The sequence below is a fragment of the Ostrinia furnacalis genome, unplaced genomic scaffold (genome assembly GCF_004193835.3).
Source record: "Ostrinia furnacalis isolate ACB-3 unplaced genomic scaffold, ASM419383v2 OfSCF1166, whole genome shotgun sequence".
Taxonomy (NCBI): Eukaryota; Metazoa; Arthropoda; class Insecta; order Lepidoptera; family Crambidae; genus Ostrinia; species Ostrinia furnacalis.
In genome coordinates, this window is record NW_021131405.1 from 901,039 (window position 1) to 919,794 (window position 18,756).

Below are 18,756 nucleotides of genomic sequence, written 5' to 3' on the forward strand. Positions count from 1 at the left end.
ATTCGCAAAATGTCAAGTGTTCAACAAAATCAAAATACTAATATTTTCGTGTTATATCAAATCAACAAAACAAAAACCAAAGTTAAAAGTTGTTCAATTTGAAATGAGGTATAAAAATTTGTACCTAAAAAAGATTTTATTGTTGATTTTATATTACGGTTTTATGGTTTCAAATTTAAAAAAAAAACCTTAAAATTTTAATGATTAAATGTTCTGCCAATTAATTACTTGACTTTTATCATTAAACCTAAAAAACTAGACATTTTGCAAATTCGACAATTTGCGCATTTGACATTTTGCGAATTTGACAATTTGCGCATAAAGGTTTTGACCTTTTTTGAACCTTATGGTAAAGAATTAAAGTTCAAAATGGGCAAGACTTGTTGGCGATCGTACTATAGTAAATTAAGGACTAATATTTATAAAGTAGGGTGTACTAGTAATGGGGCAGCTCTCTTCTCTTTCTACCGCATAGATCTGTCTCTTTATATACCATTGGGTTGCCAAATTATGTTGCTTTTGTTCGTTTGAATCAAAGAATGTCCACTGCTGGACAAAGGCCTCTCCCAAGGGTTTCCACAACTACCAATCCACAACTTCCACCTTCGGCCTGATCATCATTTACCATCAGAGATACAGGCCAAGAGCTTCCTCGTTTATTACATAAAATAATATCAGCTATGCTTTCACCACTTACAGAATTCAATCCATCATCAATCTGATTAGTCTGTGTCCGTTTCAAGCATACCTACTCTTGCCATTTTCGACATGTAGAGTTGATTGCTCCGCATTCATTTGCACGGTGATCAGGCTTCTGTCCTCATATAACCTGCGACCAACCTTTTCCTCTGGCACGAGAAACTTTCGTCTTCGAATCGAAAAAATTCTGTACTCAGCCTTCGAATTCAACGACAACGTGACGATCTCGATTGTCAAAATTAGTTTCATGCTACCATTTCTCATACTAAGTTCACATTACGTCACGCTCACGGGCGCTGTTTAAGTCTTCATACTAAATCTTTTGATGGCGATTCGAATACGCAAACGATTCGAAGTCAAAAAAAAGTTAACAACATTGTTGTATTCCGGCAGTCAGGTAATATAGCCAGTTCCTCCGTGGTTGAGGATTCCGGGTGAAGCCCGCTTCCACCTTCGGCCTGATCGTCACTTACCATCAGGTGAGATACAGGCTAAGAGCTTCCTCGTTGTGGATAAAAACAAAGTTTTTCGTGCTAGAGGTACAGATCATTGGTCCTTCGAGCGAGTGGCCTATACTTCGTCTTCCCGTGGTCGCCAATCGAAAATTTTTCTGCCCTAACCATCAGTTCTATGAGCTATGTGCCCCGCCCATTGCCACTATACTCGGAATTATAATTCGATTCCACATTTGACAATTTCAGTGTTGCAACGTTATGACAAGTACTAAATAGTGACGTTGCGAAATTATTCGATATGGAATTGGAATAATTCCGGATCGATTCTTCTCGTTTATAATTTTACTCTCGTAAACTAAGTATATCAGGAAATTAAATATTTCTGAACCGATAATTTAGTTTTGACGATTAACTAACGATCTGAGACTTTTCTTTTATAATTGTGTGTGTAATAAATAAAAAAATGTGATCATGAAGGAATCAATAATTTAGTCTTTAATTGGCACACTGATGGCATGATGTCTGTACACTGAGGATGTCTATACACACTGATTGTTTATCGATTTTTGTGTACACATCACTACACTATTATATGTGGTATCATTATTTCACAAAATGACAGTAGCTAATGTCAAATGTGGAATCGAATTATAATTCCGACTTTAAGTATGGTATTTTGTAGGCTATGTCAGTTACTTTGGTTCTTTTACGGATCTCCTTATCACATTTCAGACCCAGGTTTAATTTAATTGTGGAGCTATAGGTATACGCTAGACCTGTAGTTTACCATACAAGGTGTCCCAAAATTAGCACGTCACACTGACACAGGTAGCTGAGTCTAAGACGCGTCTAGGGTTACCAGGTCCAAAAACACAAAAGCCGAACTCTGTGTTTCATTTGGCCGGACATTTTAAAGCCGGACAGGCCGGACAACACAATATTTGGCCGGACAAGACCGTAAAAAGCCTAACATGTCCGGCTAAAGCCGGACACCTGGCAACCATAGCGCGTCGAACAAGCTTAATATGCCCATAGAAAAGTTTCATAAGTTTTAAGATAATTGTGTTTTAACCAATTTTATTTGTTCATTTCAATTGAAATGTTTGATCGAGTTTTGAAATATGACTCATATTACTTATTTTTCAAAATGGACTTAATATACTTGTTAGAGGCGTTTTAAGCTCATTTACCTCTGGTGTCAGTGTGACGTGCATATTTTGGGACACCCTGTATATTAATTTAAGGTACAAAATGTCTATGGACAGCATATTTCAACAAATATTACACCCCCATCGAGCTAACTGCACCTCGCTTGAATGCTAATCTCCTCGCACTCACCCGCACACCTTTTTTCGCCCTGTTCGTACCAGAGCGGCGATGTGACGTCACGGCTGCCAGGTACGCAGTTAACCATATGTAACAAAACTGTAGTCTGAATTGATGTCGTACCTTTATTTTGATGCCATTGTTCTAATGAACTTGAAGTATAATTTAGTTAATGTATTAGATATTTAATCGTATAAGTAAGTTATATTCTGTGTCTATGATGTATTATTTGGTAATAAGCAAATATAATCAAGTATTTTGTAATGAATTATCAACTCTTGTGTTTAAATAATAATCAATGATATACATTTACTACTCACACATAAGCATCGTACAATAAAACTGGATAGAATAGAATTACAAATTATTTATTTATATTTCTATTAGTTGTACTTTTACCGACATTGTAACAAAAGTAGGTAATATTCGTTCGTTTAATTTGAAAAGTTAAGTCATACAGGGTGGAAACGATAAGTGGTCTCACTCGATTATTTCTAAACTGGTCAAGATATCGAAAAACTGGTTACAGATCCTGAAAGTGCTTCACGAGTTCATTCAAACGATATCAATAAATAGGTTACAGAATAAACTGAATCTATCAGAAAATTTAATGTTTCCAGCTTCCATCCAGTTTTTCGATAATTATCTACTATTTATTTACTATAATTTAGAAATAATCGAGTGAGATCACTTCGTTTCCACCCTGTATACACGTGATTCTCTCTAAACTTATCATCCGGTACAAAGAGAAGTTTAGTTCTTATGTTGGTGATATGTATTTGATGCCTCCGACTGCATTTGTGAACACTAAGTTGTCTTTTCTACTCGTCGTATAAATATCAAATTAATCAAATAAAATAAAAAATATTTTATTCAATTTTGACCACCAGTGGTACTTATAAACGTCAAAAAATTCAGTAAAAAAAAGTTAGCCCTTAAGTGTCACTTTACATGTCTCTTTATCATTGATGAATTTTTAGGGTTGCGTATTCAGGTTTTTTGTTTTTAAATAACAACTGTAATTCTATTACTACTCTAGCATAATAAACTTATTTAGTTGTAATAATATTCCGATAATATTTTAATTTATTGTAACGGTCACATAAATGATCTCTTAGTATAACACATTTATAGAAAATGTAGTAACTTATATAGGGTGTTGATTTTAATGTATGCAAGTATTTATTTAATAATACCTTTTATACAAACTCAAATCGACGTATTGTGCTAGGGATTATTCCCACCTCTCGTTCCCACCGCTGCAACTCCTGTGTAGCCAGGATCTACAGCTTGACCGCCAATAACCCAACCAGTGAAGGTCAAGTTTGTCCCGGGGGAAAGTTAAACTTTCATTAGAAAAACAAAGGAGGAGTTCAAAGTTAAGAATCGATTTCCCTATTATATGCCGACAGTTAAAGTGCCCTCGTTCTATGTTCGAAGATATCTATAAAAGCGAAAGGTCACTGATTGACTGACTCACTCACTGATCACGAAATCTCAGAAACTACAAGTGCTAGGAGTCTCAAATTATTGTATGGGGGTTCTTTTTAGAACGTATTTTAAAACGGGATTCACGCGTACGACGCCGCGGGCGGCCGCTAGTTTACATTAAAATCAACACCCTGTATTTATGTAGGCGTGTGTAGACTCTTATCACTCGACTGTATTTTAATTTATATTACTGAACGTAAACGGGGTTTTATCAATATATCTGTAAGTAGAATAAGATTTGGCATGTATTCAAAAATAAAATATTTATAATTAAATAATTATAGCGTTGTTTTTTCTTAGCAAAGGCTCCTAGTTTTCTTCTAACATCTCTACTTATATGCTTAGTGCGAGTTTGCATTGAACATCGCTAGCGAGTGCGTCAAAATATCTATGAAAATTTTAGTTCTTGAAAGTATCCGCTAGGGACTAAACTCGCACTAAGCACACTGACCATCAGAGTTCAGGTTTGAATAAAACAATGTATTTAAAAACCATTGGTGTTATTACATAAAATTAAAACAGACGTTAAACACGTTTAAAATGTCATTTCCATACTACAACTCGATCAAGCTAACTGCGCACCTCGTTAGAATGTTTCCGCGTTCGCCTCGTCCGTGCTAGAGCGTCTATATGACGTCACGGCTGCCACGTGTGCAGTTAACTCGACGTTGTAATCATTGTAGTCAATTTGAACAAATATTCAACGCCCGTTTAACTTTTTGTAATAAACCCCGTCTATGCAATTTATTGTTTTTTTTACATTTTTCATGCTGCTTAATAAATAATGATGCTTGTCAGTCCATCGAGTGAAGATTGTGAAGTTACAGCTCTTCATGGATGAAGAGGTAACTACAGCTGGAACAGAGAAAACAAATATAATCATCATCATCATCATTTCAGCCACAGGACGTCCACTGCTGAACATAGGCCTCCCCCAATGATTTCTGTGTTGATCGATTGGTAGCGGCCTGCGTCCTCCTTGTGGGTGGACGTCCCACGCTGGGTGGCCTCCACTCCAGAACCTTACTGCCCCATCGACCGTCAGTTTTGTGTACTATGTGCCCGGCGGTGGAACTTACCAATAGTCTTCAAGTTATACAGTAGGTGGCGCGGTGGTATCACCAGCAGCTGGAGTGGTATCTTTCGTCACATTGGATAGCAGAGCCACCTTTTCAGCATCGAAGCATGTGGTCTTACCACTACGGCACTATTCCCACCGCTGCAACTCCTGTGTAGCCAGGATCTACAGCTTGACCGCCAATAACCCAACCAGTGAAGGCCAAGTTTGTCCCGGGGGAAAGGTAAACTGTCATTGGACCCGCAACGAATTTAATCAGAACATAGGAGTTCGAAGTTATGGTTCGACTTCCCTCCAGGGCAAAGCCGATGTTAGGAGACAAAACAAAGACCAAAGGCAGTGGACTTACCAATTAGTCTTCAAGTTATACAGTAGGTGGCGCGGTGGTATCAGGCTCCGCCGGGATGGTATCACCAGCAGCGGGGGTGGTTTCTTCCTTCACATTAAACAGCAGAGCCACCTTTTCACCATCGAAGCAGGTGGTCTTATCACGACCACAAGAGGTTGGACTTACCAATAGTCTTCAAGTTACACAATAGGCGGCGCGTTGGTATCAGCAAGTACCGGGGTGGTATCACCAGCAGTGATGGTGGTATCAGCAGCAGCCGGTATGGTATCTTCCGTTACATTTACATTGGACCGCTGAGCCACCTTTTCTGCATCCAAGCAGGTGGTCATACCACTAGACTAGAGGCGATGGACTTACCATTAGTCTTCAAGTTATACAATAGGCGGCGCGGTGGTATCACCAGTCGCCGTGGTGGTATCTTCCTATACATTGGACAGCAGAGCCACCTTTTCAGCACGAAGCAGGTGGTCCTATCACTAGACCCTGGGTCAGACTGGCCGACTCGAGATCCGAGGAACGCGGGTTCGAAATTCGAATCTCACCGCCGCTCGACTATTGTGGTGAGCCCACTCGTAACACAAGCTTATTTAGCTTAACACGAGGGAATAGTTATTTGTGCAATACAAATTACTAATAATCTTTAAAAAAAAGCACAGGTGGTGGAACTTACCAATAGTCTTCAAGTCTATGCAGTAGGCGGCGCGGTGGTATCGGCAACCGCCGAAGTGGTATCAACAGGTACCGGGGTAGTATCACCAGCAGCGAGAGTGGTATCACCAGCAGTGGTGGTGGTATCACCAGCGGGCATGGTATCGTCCTTCACATCGCCGTTTCCACCTTTTCACCATCGAAGCAGGTGGTCTTATTACGACCACAAGGGGTGGAACTTACCAATTAGTCTTCAAGTCTATACAGTAGGCGGCGCGGTGGTATCAGCAACCGCTGGAGTGGTATCACCAATCGCCTGAGTGGTATCACCAGCAGTCGGAGTGGTATCACCAGCAGTGGTGGTGGTATCACCAGCGGGCGTGGTTTCGTCCTTCACATCGCCGGACCGCCGGAACGTGTTTTCATTGTTGGCATCGCTCTCCTGGTCAGATCCAGAGGGATTATCGGATGCTTCAGTGGTCGTCTTCGTGGTCGCTGTAAAAGGTGTAAGATTTGAAAGGTATCCCACTTTGATCACCCAGGTGATCAAAGCGGACTTCTTATCCATGGGTGATCAAAGGACACCAAAGTGTCGCTTAATTCCACTTTGATCACCTGGGCAAGGATAAACCTTAAAAAAACGAAATGGGGTGATGTACTTAATAAAAAAACTGTCCAAAATTTGTGGAGCACTTTTTTATCACTGTGTATAATAAAAACACATAATTCGTACTTACCAGGTACAATTTCTGAAAAATGTTACCAAACAATAATTTAAAAATATTTTATTTATTAACTTTATTTCTTGTATAGTCCGGTCGCCGAGCACGTAGAATTTCGTACAATGACCCCAAGCTACCCTTATCGCTCGCGCGTAATTATATTGCTGTCGCGCTCGCACACTCACTGCGGCCGCCCGTCGCACAATAGCGACAGCAATAATAATTGCGCGCGAGCGACAAGGATGGGTTGCTTGGGGTCATTGGACGAAATTCTACGTGCTCGGCGACCGGACTTTAGATAGAGATACTTTTGTCAGAAACTTTACTTACCATCTTCTAGAATTTTTATAACAAAATAAGTAACAGTATTTAACTATTAAGCTTTATTTTAATACATTAAGTACATAGCAATTAATTGTTTACGAAGCATACCAGTAGGTATTCTTTTTAGTAATAAAATTAGTCTTACTTTCATATTCTGCAAAAATATAAAAAATTCCCTTGTAAAGATTCACATAAAAATACATAGTTTATGATGGTATGAACTAATTTTTATAATTATGAAATCCCATGAAACTGAAATATTTCAAAAAACATTTGTATGAAAAAAACTCCGTAGCACCCACCTTCAGGGTCTGTAATTTTCAAATACAATAATATGAATTACCTAGTTAATTTAATATTGTTACAGTGAAATCATCATTATGTGAAAAATCTAGGTATTTATTCTAGTAATTTATAAACTACACAATACTTACTCTCAGCTGTAAATTATACCATCAATTTATTAAGTGACAAACAAATATCCAAAAACTTTTTCTATAACAAGTAACATCAATAAAGATTACTTACTGTAATCATCTGAAAATAAGTTAAAAAAATAAATTAAAAAATATCGACTTCTAAAACTGATAAAATAAAGTAAAAAAAATGAAAATGAAGCGTTATTTAACATTTTATTCGTTTCAACCAAACGGCGTTCACTACTACGAAGGCCTCCAACCAAAGGTTTCCACAACGAACGGTCCTGCCTTGACCGCCAATAAAAACCCAACCAGTGAAGATCAAGTTCGTCCCCGGAGAAAGTTAAACTGTCATGGGACCCGCAACGAAATTAATCAGAAGAACATAGTTCATAGTTCTACCCGGTCGAGTTAACAGCGCACCCTGACAGCCGTGACGTCACCGGCGCTCTGATACGGACTGGGCGAGCGCGGGTAAGTGCGAGGGAGACTCGCATTCCAGCGAGGTGCGCAGTTTTAACGGGACTATTCCCACCTCTCGTTCCCACCACTGCAACTCCTGTGTAGCCAGGATCTACAGCTTGACCGCCACAAAAACCCAACCAATGAAGGTCAAGTTTGTCCCGGGAGAAAGTTAAACTGTCATTGGACATTGGAGGTGCGCAGTTAACTCGACCCAGTTAAGGCTCGATTTCCTTCTGTCTTTTCCATTTTGATTGATCACCCAGATGAGCAAAGTGGAATAGACCCTTCCCTCCAGTGGAAAGCAAATGACAGTACGTCTAGCACGAAAAACATTCGAGTTCGAATCGTTTGCGTATTCGAATTGCCATCAAAAGATTTAGTACGAAAACTACAACAGCGCCTTTGTAAACGTGTCGTAAAGTCACAGAATAAGTGGTAAAGTGAACTTAGTATGAGAAATAGTTGCACGAAACTTATTTTGAGAATCAAAATTGTCACGTTATCATTTAATTCGAAGGTTGAGTATCGAATTTTGTCGAATACGCAAACGATTCGAAGACGAAAGTTGTTCATTCTAGCATGAACAATTTTTGTTGTTTGGTACAGGTGACAAGGCTTGATACTCACGCCATAGCTCGTTGGCTTGCAAGGCTTGATCAGGAGAAGGTAAGCTGTAGATGTAGCCTATTTGACAGGGGTTCCAGTGATCGCACACCTCTCGATCCGGGTCCAATTCTGTCACGAATCTGTACGTCTGGAAATAACACGAAATGTAGGTTAAGGAGGTAATATTAGTAATATTTAAGTTTGATAAGCACCCATTCTTTGGGCATTCGGGCAGGAAAGTCCTCGAGTGGCGACCACGGGCTGGAAGACGTAGCGTGGGCAGGCCTCCTACTAGGTGGACCGACGATCTGGTAAAGGTCGCGGGAAGAGCCTGGATGCGGGCAGCGTAGGACCGTTCATTGTGGAAAACCTTGGGGGAGGCCTTTGTCCAGCAGTGGACGTCATTTGGCTGAAACGAACGAACGAAGCACCCATTGCAGGTGGTACCCTCAAGGGGCTTATTCCACTATTCCCCGTTAACGCCAATTGGAGCTTATTAATGGGGAATAATGAACTTAAAAGTTCATTAATCCCCATTAATACGTTAAAAATAAAATCCTAATATAACGATGTGGAAGTAATTGGGAGAGGCCTATGTTCAGCAGTGGACGTCCTATGGCTGAAATGATGATGAAAGGATATTTTACCCTATCGGGGTAGTATCTGTAGTGCACCACCACGTCATCAGTGTCTTCTAGCGCACACTTCGAGCTGGTGTAGTTGAGCGAGGTCCGTTCTGCGGGCGCGCAGCCGATGACCACCGACCCGTTGCGAGGCAGGTCCGGGCCCTCCACTTTGTGCCCTGAAAAGGTACAGATGATGGCATATCAGATCAGATTATACATTGGTGTGTTATGTTGCAATATTGATTGCAGTCGCCTGCGTTTAGACAGCTGAGCCCCGATTACGGTAATTTTTATCGTCTCCAATCCAGACGCGTTTCTCGATTCTGCGATACGATTGGTCAAAACAGCTGACGTACGCTGTTTTGATCATTACGCTGACCAATCGTATCGCAGAATCGAGAAACGCGTCTGGATTGGAGACGTTAAAAATTACCGTAATCGGGGCTCTGATTTATTTTTCTACAAACTTCACAAACTACGACAATCGGTCATTTTTAACAAGGTTGTGAGAAAAAAAAAAATGTACGACAACGCGTAAAACGGAACGTTAAGATTGCAAATAATATGGGTAGTTGGTAGCGTTGAGTGTTGGCGTTGTCAAAAAGTTAATACAATTCAGTTGATCACGAGCGGTGGTGAAGTGTGTTTCAAGTGTAATAAAATGTTTATAGTGATATGTGTGTGTTGTTTTGTTACGGCGTGTAGCGGTAAGTCCATAACATTTTATTTAAGTAACATTTTAAGATTTCGTTAATAATATGACTTCTTTATTAAAACCTCAAGTCGGGTCCAGACGGGTGTAATGTGTAATGATCTTACATACGTGTAATGTAACACGAATTCTACGTGTGGACGACACTATAGCATTACATGTAAAGTGCTACCCACTATGGGGGTTACCTACGCCATATCGAATGACAAATGATCGAAAATCAAAATATCGAATACGTTTCATCGAACGATCAAAATATCGAACGTTCAAAATATCGAATGCTCAAAATATCGAACGTTCAGAATATCGAAAGATCAAAATATCGAACGATCAAAATATCGAACCATCAAAATATCGAAAGTCGATATAGACGTTTTTATTAAATTTCATCTACCTTGCTCGGCTCCGGTGCATGGTTGTGTTTGGTGACATGACTGTTTTTCCTTTTTGGGACAGGCTAGGCTTATAATAGGTCCCCACGGACATTATTCTCCAAATTTATAAACTTTTCAGGCACAAAAATACTTAAGGCACACATTAACTGGCAAAACAAAACTGTACGACCAAACACAACCATGCACCGGGGCCGAGCAAGGTAGATGAATTAAATAAAAACGTCTATATCGACTTTCGATATTTTGATCGTTCGATATTTTGATCGTTCGATAAAACGTATTCGATATTTTGATTTTCGATCATTTGTCATTCGATATGGCGTAGGTAACCCGCCCATAGTACCTATTTCCATTACATTACAGTGAGTGTGCGAGCGTAACAGCAATATAATTACGCGCGAGCGATAAGGATGGGTAGCTTGGGGTCATTGAACAAAATTTACGTGCTCACAGACCGGGATTTAGCTGGGATGGTGCAGAGGTGGACAGCTATAGCGTGTTTTTTTTGCTCAATTTAGTGTAGGAGGTACTCACGGTTGCAAAAGAAGTACTTATTGTCAGCGACATAGAGGTCCTTGTCCTCCGCACTGAGGCACGAATCATACATGACGGGGGTAGGCTCAATATCGTTCTCGCACATGATGATGCCCGAACCGTCGGGCTCCTTCGGCACGTGGTTTGCTGGGCAGCGGAACATGAGACCTGGAACATAGACAATCTATTAAGTAAATAGGTACCAATTTGCCAAGAATGTGGTCTCAAGACAAAAGTCTTTGACCAGTAGGTGTATTGCCAGTGATGGTATATGGATCTGAAACGTGGTCGCTTACTATGGGCCTCATAAGAAGGCTCAAGGTCACCCAAAGGGTGATGGATCGGGCTCACCTTTCTTAATCAGGGGATGTTGTTCCCAATTACTTATTTTGGCTCAAATACCTACCCTTCCTAAATAAGGGGATATTTGTTCAGATAATTTTTCATACGTTTCCTAATAATGAGGGGAGGTTTGTTCCGTATTTCCGCGATGGTGACCCCCATCTCCCCTTTCTGGATGGCGGTCATGACGCGTTTGTATTATTGAATGACAGTTTATAATGAAAGGATATTAAAGAACTTTGTTCCGATTTTATTCATACCTTTCCTAATAATAAGGGGAGGTCTGTTCCGTATTTCCGCAATAGTGACCCCCTTCTCCCCTTTCTGGATGGCGGTCATGACGCGCCTGTAAATGCCTGTAATAATGACTGACGTTTATAAGGGGAGGATGTTTGTTCCGATTTTTTTCGTACCTGTCTTAACAATGAGGGGAGGTTAATTCCGTATCTCAGCGATCGTGACCCCCCTTCTCCCCTTTCTAAATAGCGGTCATGACGCGCCTGTAATAATGACTGACTTATAAATGAAAGGAGGATGTTTGTCCCGGTTTTTCTGTACCTTTCCTAATAATGAGGGGAGGTTTGTTCCGTATCTCGGCGATGGTGTCTCCCTTATCCCCGTTCTCATTGCCAGTCATGATGCGCTTATAATAATGACTGACTTACAATGAGGGGAGGAAGTTTGTCCCGGTTTTTTCGTACCTTTCCTAATAATGAGGGGAGGTTTGTTCCGTATTTCCGCGGTCGTGACCCCTTTCTCACTGGTCATGACGCGCTTGTAAATGCCTGTAATAATGACTGACGTTTAATAAGGAGAGGATGTTTGTTCCGATTTTTCGTACCTTTCCTAATAATGAGGGGAGGTTTGTTCCGTATCTCCGCAATAGTAACCCCCTTCTCTCCGTTCTGAATGGCGGTCATAACTCGCTTGTAGAGGCTCGTGCGCCGCTCCTGTTCTGCTATGATGTATGGCAGCAGTTCTTCTGATAGCACATCCACTTTCTTCTTTGCTTCTGCGTTCATCTGTGTAAAATTAAAACTTGATAACTGTGTCAATTCACTCAAAATTATGATTATTGTTTGTGTACTTACCCTGTCAGCATCTTTGTTGAATTTAATACCGGTGCCATCCTAAATCAAACAAAACAGTATAGTTTAAATAAATTTTAGACAGGAGTATTTATACGTGTCTAGACAGTGTTTAATTAAAATTAGAAGTTTTTAAAGAGAGTAAAGAGTCGTAAAGTAACAATCAAAGTAGAGCTCCCGCAGACTTCAAACTTTTTATTGGTCGATCGTTTGGTCGCCTTATTTGTATGAGAAATCGATCAATACCAAATCGGTGTAATGTGCGCACTTGTATTACATGATGTTTATTCTGATTAATTAACAGTCCGACTAAACTATTGGCTGACAAAAAGACTGCGGGGACTAAGGCTGACTTGCCGGCAGTACTGGATCTGTCAATAGGCCGTATAAGCCGCGTCCTAGGGGCGGCAGATTTCAGATGACGCTTACTCGATTTCAGAAGATAAAAGTTAAATAAAGATCGAACCCCACCCTAGCCTACGGGCGGCAAAAATCCGCCACTGGTTGCCGGTGTTTTTTGTATTAAATTAAGTTTGACAGATGTTTGACGTTTGTTAAAAAAACCCAGCCTAAAAGTGATTTTGAACTAGAAGTGTGATGTGAGTACTTACCACTGCCTGTCTTCGAATGATGTTGGCCAGATATCGTCCTCTTCTGGTTGAGGGTAGCAGAACACTGCCCGGCTGGACCTCGTCTCCTATCTGATGGAAAATTTTCCCATAAAGCACTCACGTTGTATTTTTATTGGCAGTCAAGCTGTAGACTGGCTACCACAGAGTCCACAGACCACACAATGTGCTGGCTACACAGGAGTTCGACTCTATGAAAACCTTAACTCGAACTATCCTTTCTGATTAATTTCTGATTAACTTTCCCCCGGAATAAACTAGGCCCACGATCGGAAGATATTGCCAGTAAAGTTGTAAATTCTGACCGCACAAAAATTGCAATTTTTTTTTATGTGACAGGAAGCAAACGAGCAGACGGATCACCTGATGGTAAGTGATTAGCGTCGCCCATAGACACCCGCAGTGTGTAGTGTGTGCAGTGGTGGGAATGAGAGGAAAGAGCGTTTTTTTTTTGTTGTTTCCATATCTAGGGTAGAAACAGAGATTCGTATTTTGGAAGTCCCGTTATCAGTTCTACGTAATTTCCTTGTAGTCAGGGCCTCAGAGGGTAGCTATAGGAAGGGTAGGGAACGAGCACGGTCGTGTCTAAGTACTTAGTTATAAAGCTACAACCCGATCGAGGTAACTGCGCACCACTGAGGGACAGAGTAACACATTTCTTCTCAGTGTCCACCAGTAGGGCCCAACGGGAAAATTTCAGTAGCGCTGTCCCCCACTGGTGGACATTGCAACTTTTCTCGATGTCCACCAGTGGTGGACAAATAGCGGGTAAACCCTTACCCATGTGACATGCAATAAATAATTTGAATTTGAATTTAAACGCCTCGCACTCACCCGCACACCTCCCCGCGTTCGTCCCGTCCGTACCAGAGCCCCGATTACGGTAACTTTTAACGTCTACAATCCAGACGCGTTTCTGATAAGTTTCTGATTCTGCAATACGATTGGTCAAAACAGCTGACGTGCGCTGTTGAACGACCAATCGTATCGCAGAATCGAGAAGCGTGTCTGGATTGTTGACGTTAAAAATTACCGTAATCGGGGCTCAGAGCGGCGACGTGACGTCACGGCAGCCAGGTGCGCATTCAACTTGATCGGATTGGCTCCTACTCTTCGGTTGGTGGATTTACCAGGAGCCTAGGGCGTTAAACCAGAGTAAATACAAATGAGTAGGTTATCTTCATAGAAACGCACCGAGCGCGGTTTGTATGTAGGAAGCGCGCCAACACAAAACGCGCACTGACAATGTGCCGCTCGTTCGTCGTCGTCGTTTCAGCAAAATGACGACCACTGCTGGACAAAGGCCTCCCCCAAGGTTTTCCACAATGAACGGTCCTGCGCTGCCCGCATCCAGGCTCTTCCCGCGACCTTTACCAGATCGTCGGTCCACCTAGTAGGAGGCCTGCCCACGCTACGTTTTCCAGCCCGTGGTCGCCACTCGAGAACTTTCCTGCCCCAACGGCCATCGTCTCTACGAGCTATGTGCCCCGCCCACTGCCACTTGATTTTAGCAATTCTGCGAGCTATGTCGGTTACTTTGGTTCTCCTACGGATCTCCTCATTTCTGATTCGATCACGCAGGGAAACTCCGAGCATAGCCCGCTCCATCGCCCTTTGGGTGACCTTGAGCCTTCTTATGAGGCCCATAGTAAGCGACCACGTTTCGGATCCATATGTCAACACTGGCAACACACACTGCTCGAAGACTTTCGTCTTGAGACACTGCGGTATTTCGGACATGAGTATATGGCGAAGCTTCCCGAACGCCGGAATGTGCCGCTAATCCATAATAAATAAATTTTGTCAGTGTGTGTGTGCGCGCCGCTTACGTATTGGCGTGCTCACATACAAACCGCGCTCGGTGCGTTTTTATGAAGATGACCTACTCATTTGTATTTACTCTGGTTTAACGCTCTAGGCTCCTGGTAAATCCACCAACTGAAGAGTAGGACACCTGGCAGCCGTGACGTCACATCGACGCGGGGCGATCGCGGGGGGTGTGCGGATGAGTGCGGGGGAGAGTACCTTGTATTTACTCTGGTTAAACCAACTTTTACTTACAGGCGGGTACCCGCATTTCGCCGTCACAAAAATACAAAAATACAACGCCAAACGTCGTACTTCCATCTCCTGTGAGTTTGACAAGAGAACTAAAGGTCATAAAATATTGTTAATTGGTCCCAATTAAAATATACCTATTGCAGTTTTATGCGTTTCCCAATTAAGTAGTGGAGGTAGTGATGGTGCTAGCATAGCATACCTAGAGTTGAAATTTACCTTCTTAGTACCAGCACAGAATAGTAACAAGTACCAGCCCATATGTTGTCCCGAAGTGGTGGTAGGGCGAGCTATATTTGGGACGTGTATTTAACAAGCACCCTGGAAAGTGTCTTCTAAGTACTGAATTTATTTTATATAAATCTAAACTTTCTGTGAGCGGGCAAAGCCGCTGGCTGAAACTAGCATTTTCATATTAATTGAAAGTTGTAACATTAACAACGTCGTGTCGTCGCTAATTGAAACAAAATGAGTCAAATTATCAACAAATTAGTTTCTCTTGCTTGCGTGTGGCACCAGCGCTATGATAGGCTGGATATTATTGTTTTGTAAGTATTTTTATGTATTTAAAACATTATCTCTAAGTTACTGGCTTATTTATTACGTAATCAAAATCCCTCAATTGACTAAGCTACGACTCTATAATACGTGATTTTGTGATGATGTTAAATGTAGGGTACATCATACTAGGGGATAGTACCTACCTAATTTAAAGTTAGGTCTTTCACAGTCAAACCAAATAAGTTTATAAACATAATTTCGTGTTCCGTCATTAGAAATGACCTGATGATGATGAAGGAAGTAACCTACCTATTAAAGCTGTAGAAACGTAATTGGTGTTTTTCAGGTGCTTTACCCCATAGCTCTGTGACCAACAATGTTACTCTAAACGAAATAGCAGAAGCATACAAATATTTCGAAGCAGCTCACAGTAAGAACAATGACGTCACTCCACGAGAACCATACAAATTGCCACAGCTTCCTCCCAAAGACGTGTTAGCTGTCATTCACGATCTGAGGCCATATTCTCAAGGCCTAGCTGCAGATATAAAAACTCTTCCCCCATTGCTAGAATCCAGAGAAATAAGTCTGGAGGATGACCAACAAACTTCAAAACAAAACACTACACCAACGCCAATTTCAGAAAGAGAACAGCGAAGGAACTTCTTGTCATGGATCCAGAATCTTTTCTCTGGTGGTAGTGGCAATAAGAAATCTAAAAAGAAGAGTAACGCAACACAACCTGTTACTAAAAAAGTTACAACTACTACTACAAAAGCACCGAAGAAGAACAGAAGAATGATGGAATGGTTTAAGAACCTCTTTAAAGGCACTCCCGTAATCACTACAACAGAGCTAAATAATCCTGAAGTACTAAATACAGAACTATTTGACATCATAGCGAATATTACTGTAGTTTTCAATAAACTCCACGATGTGCTTCAGAAGCTGAACGAAAATATTGCAGAAGAACGCAAAGTTAATAGAAATAATGCTTATTTTGTGCTAAAATTTCCAGTGACTCCTAAGACCGATACTGATGTGCATTACAGGCGTAAGAGAGACACGAAAACAACACAAAAATATGCTAAAAATGATACTGAAATTGAAAATGAAGTTGAAATCATAACAGAAGGTCCAGAACTTTCAACAAAACAAACAAGAAGGACCACCAATGAAATCGCGAAAGATAGTTTGAAATTCAAACTTCTAGCGCACCTTGCAGATAGTTTCAAAGAAATCAAAGAAAAGATTGCACCGCTAGCGTATGTTAAAGAGCTACATTCTTCTAGAGATGATTATAAAATTGGCTACATCGCTGCTAGCGTGGATACTTTAGAAGCAAACTTAAACAAATTAATGAAAGAGCTCCAAAAAAATAAGTACGTCTGGGATGAGACAAAGATTCTGGAATTTTTCGATAAATTAAAAACATCAAACCATGTGCTGAGGAATCTCATGAAATACCTTGATGTATTGACGCAAAGAAACCAGCAAGTTTATGGGGTCAAAGAAGAGGGCGTAGTGTAGCTTATTAAAGTACCTAATAACAATTATACCAATGTTTCATTAAATACTTCAGTATTACAAAGAGAGCAGAAAATAGCGGAGTTCTTCATCTTCTTCGCTACACTCTTGCCAGAGTGGTCGTGGTCGTCACACCCGGTCACACACAAATAGAGGAGCCAATGTAGGACCTTTAGGAATACCAGAACCACTCCCGCTCTTTCCATAAATCTATGCCCCAATCCACCAGACCATAAGGCATTTTATCGGTACCTAGAAGAACTTAGAAGCATATTAGTTCATTAATAAAGAGAAAATTACCCGCATGATTTAAATTTTATAGGAAGGAAAAATAATAAAAAAAAAAACAAATTGTTTCTTAACTACTTTATTCATATCAGTCTATATTTACTTATAAATAACAAATATATTTTATTATGATTCGTAACGATCACATCCATCCTTATCTTCTACAAAATAGTGTTTTTTCATATTCAAAACTTATAATTACAGTTTATTCTGTATTTTGCTAAAAACAATTTTATTATTTAAAATCTTATTATTACCATGATGATCCATGAAAATTGATTTTCTTTAAAAACATTTCAACGTGCTTTTAGCGCCATCTTTTAATGTCTTACTTGACTTAAGTTGTAGAACAGCAGCAACAAATTGTACTACTCGACAACAGATGGCGGTAACTTTTAGCGACATCTAGTGTCAAGTACTCAAAGATATTTTATAATAAAAACTTGAAAATACAGTGTGAGTCACGTTAAAGTGTACTTATGAAAATAAATGAAACTAGACCTATTTTTATCGACAAAAAAGAGGTCAAAATTTTTTTGGGATTTAAAAAAAAATAGATTTTTTTTCTTTCAATTACTTATTGTAAAGAAAACGTAATAACTTTAAAACTAAGAGGTATAGCCTGATAAAATAAAAAGGATAAATAATAAATAACAGACAATACTAATTAAATACATAAAATACCCAGAAAATGCCAACAAATAATAAAAAAATATACTTTTTGAAAAAAACCTGCTTTTAAATTCGTGTTTTTTTGGTTATTTGATAAATTTCTCCAAAAAATGCCCCTATAACCGGTAGTTTTTATTATTTTGTATTATTCTCTATCGTATTACCTTCGTAAAACCAAAAATCGCATGTCTCTATCCCTATCACAACGTTTGCAATGATCGTTTGAACTAAGCCTCTCCGGGCGCGCCATTCAACGCTTCGTTAACAACGAAACTGAAAATGACTCTAGATTTGTAATTTTGATAAAGGCAAGTTAGATTTCAAATAAAAACAAAAGATTTCGACGTAAAATAAGCATTTTAGTTAAAATTAAAATTGTCTCTACCTGCAGCGGAGAATAATGTTGTGGCAGGCCTTTGTTCAAACGATCATAGCAAATGTTGTGATAGGGATAGAGACATGCGATTTTTGGTTTTACAAAGATAATACGATAGTGAATAATACAAAGTAATAAAAACTACCTGTTATAGAGGCATTTTTTGGAGAAATTTATCAAATAACCAAAAAAACACGAATTTAAAAGCAGATTTTTTTCAAAAAGTATCGTTTTTTATTATTTGTTAGCATTTTTGGTGTATTTTATGTATTTTTTAATATCGCCTGTTAATTAGCATTATTACTGTTTTTATTTTATCAGGATATACCGCTTAGTTTAAAAGTTATTACGTTTTCTTTACAATAAGTAATTGGAAGAAAAAAAAACTATAAAAAATTAAAAAAAAATCTCAAAAAATTTTTGACC

General features: G+C 39.9%; 1 protein-coding gene across 1 annotated transcript; it reads right to left on the reverse strand.

Annotated features, from left to right (window-relative positions):
• Positions 1 to 8,310: 8,310 nt before the first annotated feature.
• LOC114351609 (uncharacterized) lies at positions 8,311 to 12,213 on the reverse strand. The gene is made up of 4 exons (XM_028302889.1): positions 12,033 to 12,213; positions 10,850 to 11,017; positions 9,230 to 9,384; positions 8,311 to 8,730 (listed from the first exon to the last, which is right to left on the reverse strand). Exons 1-4 carry the CDS (start codon positions 12,211 to 12,213, stop codon positions 8,551 to 8,553), a joined length of 684 nt encoding a protein of 227 aa, XP_028158690.1. The 3' UTR covers positions 8,311 to 8,550.
• Between the last annotated feature and the right edge of the window lie 6,543 nt (positions 12,214 to 18,756).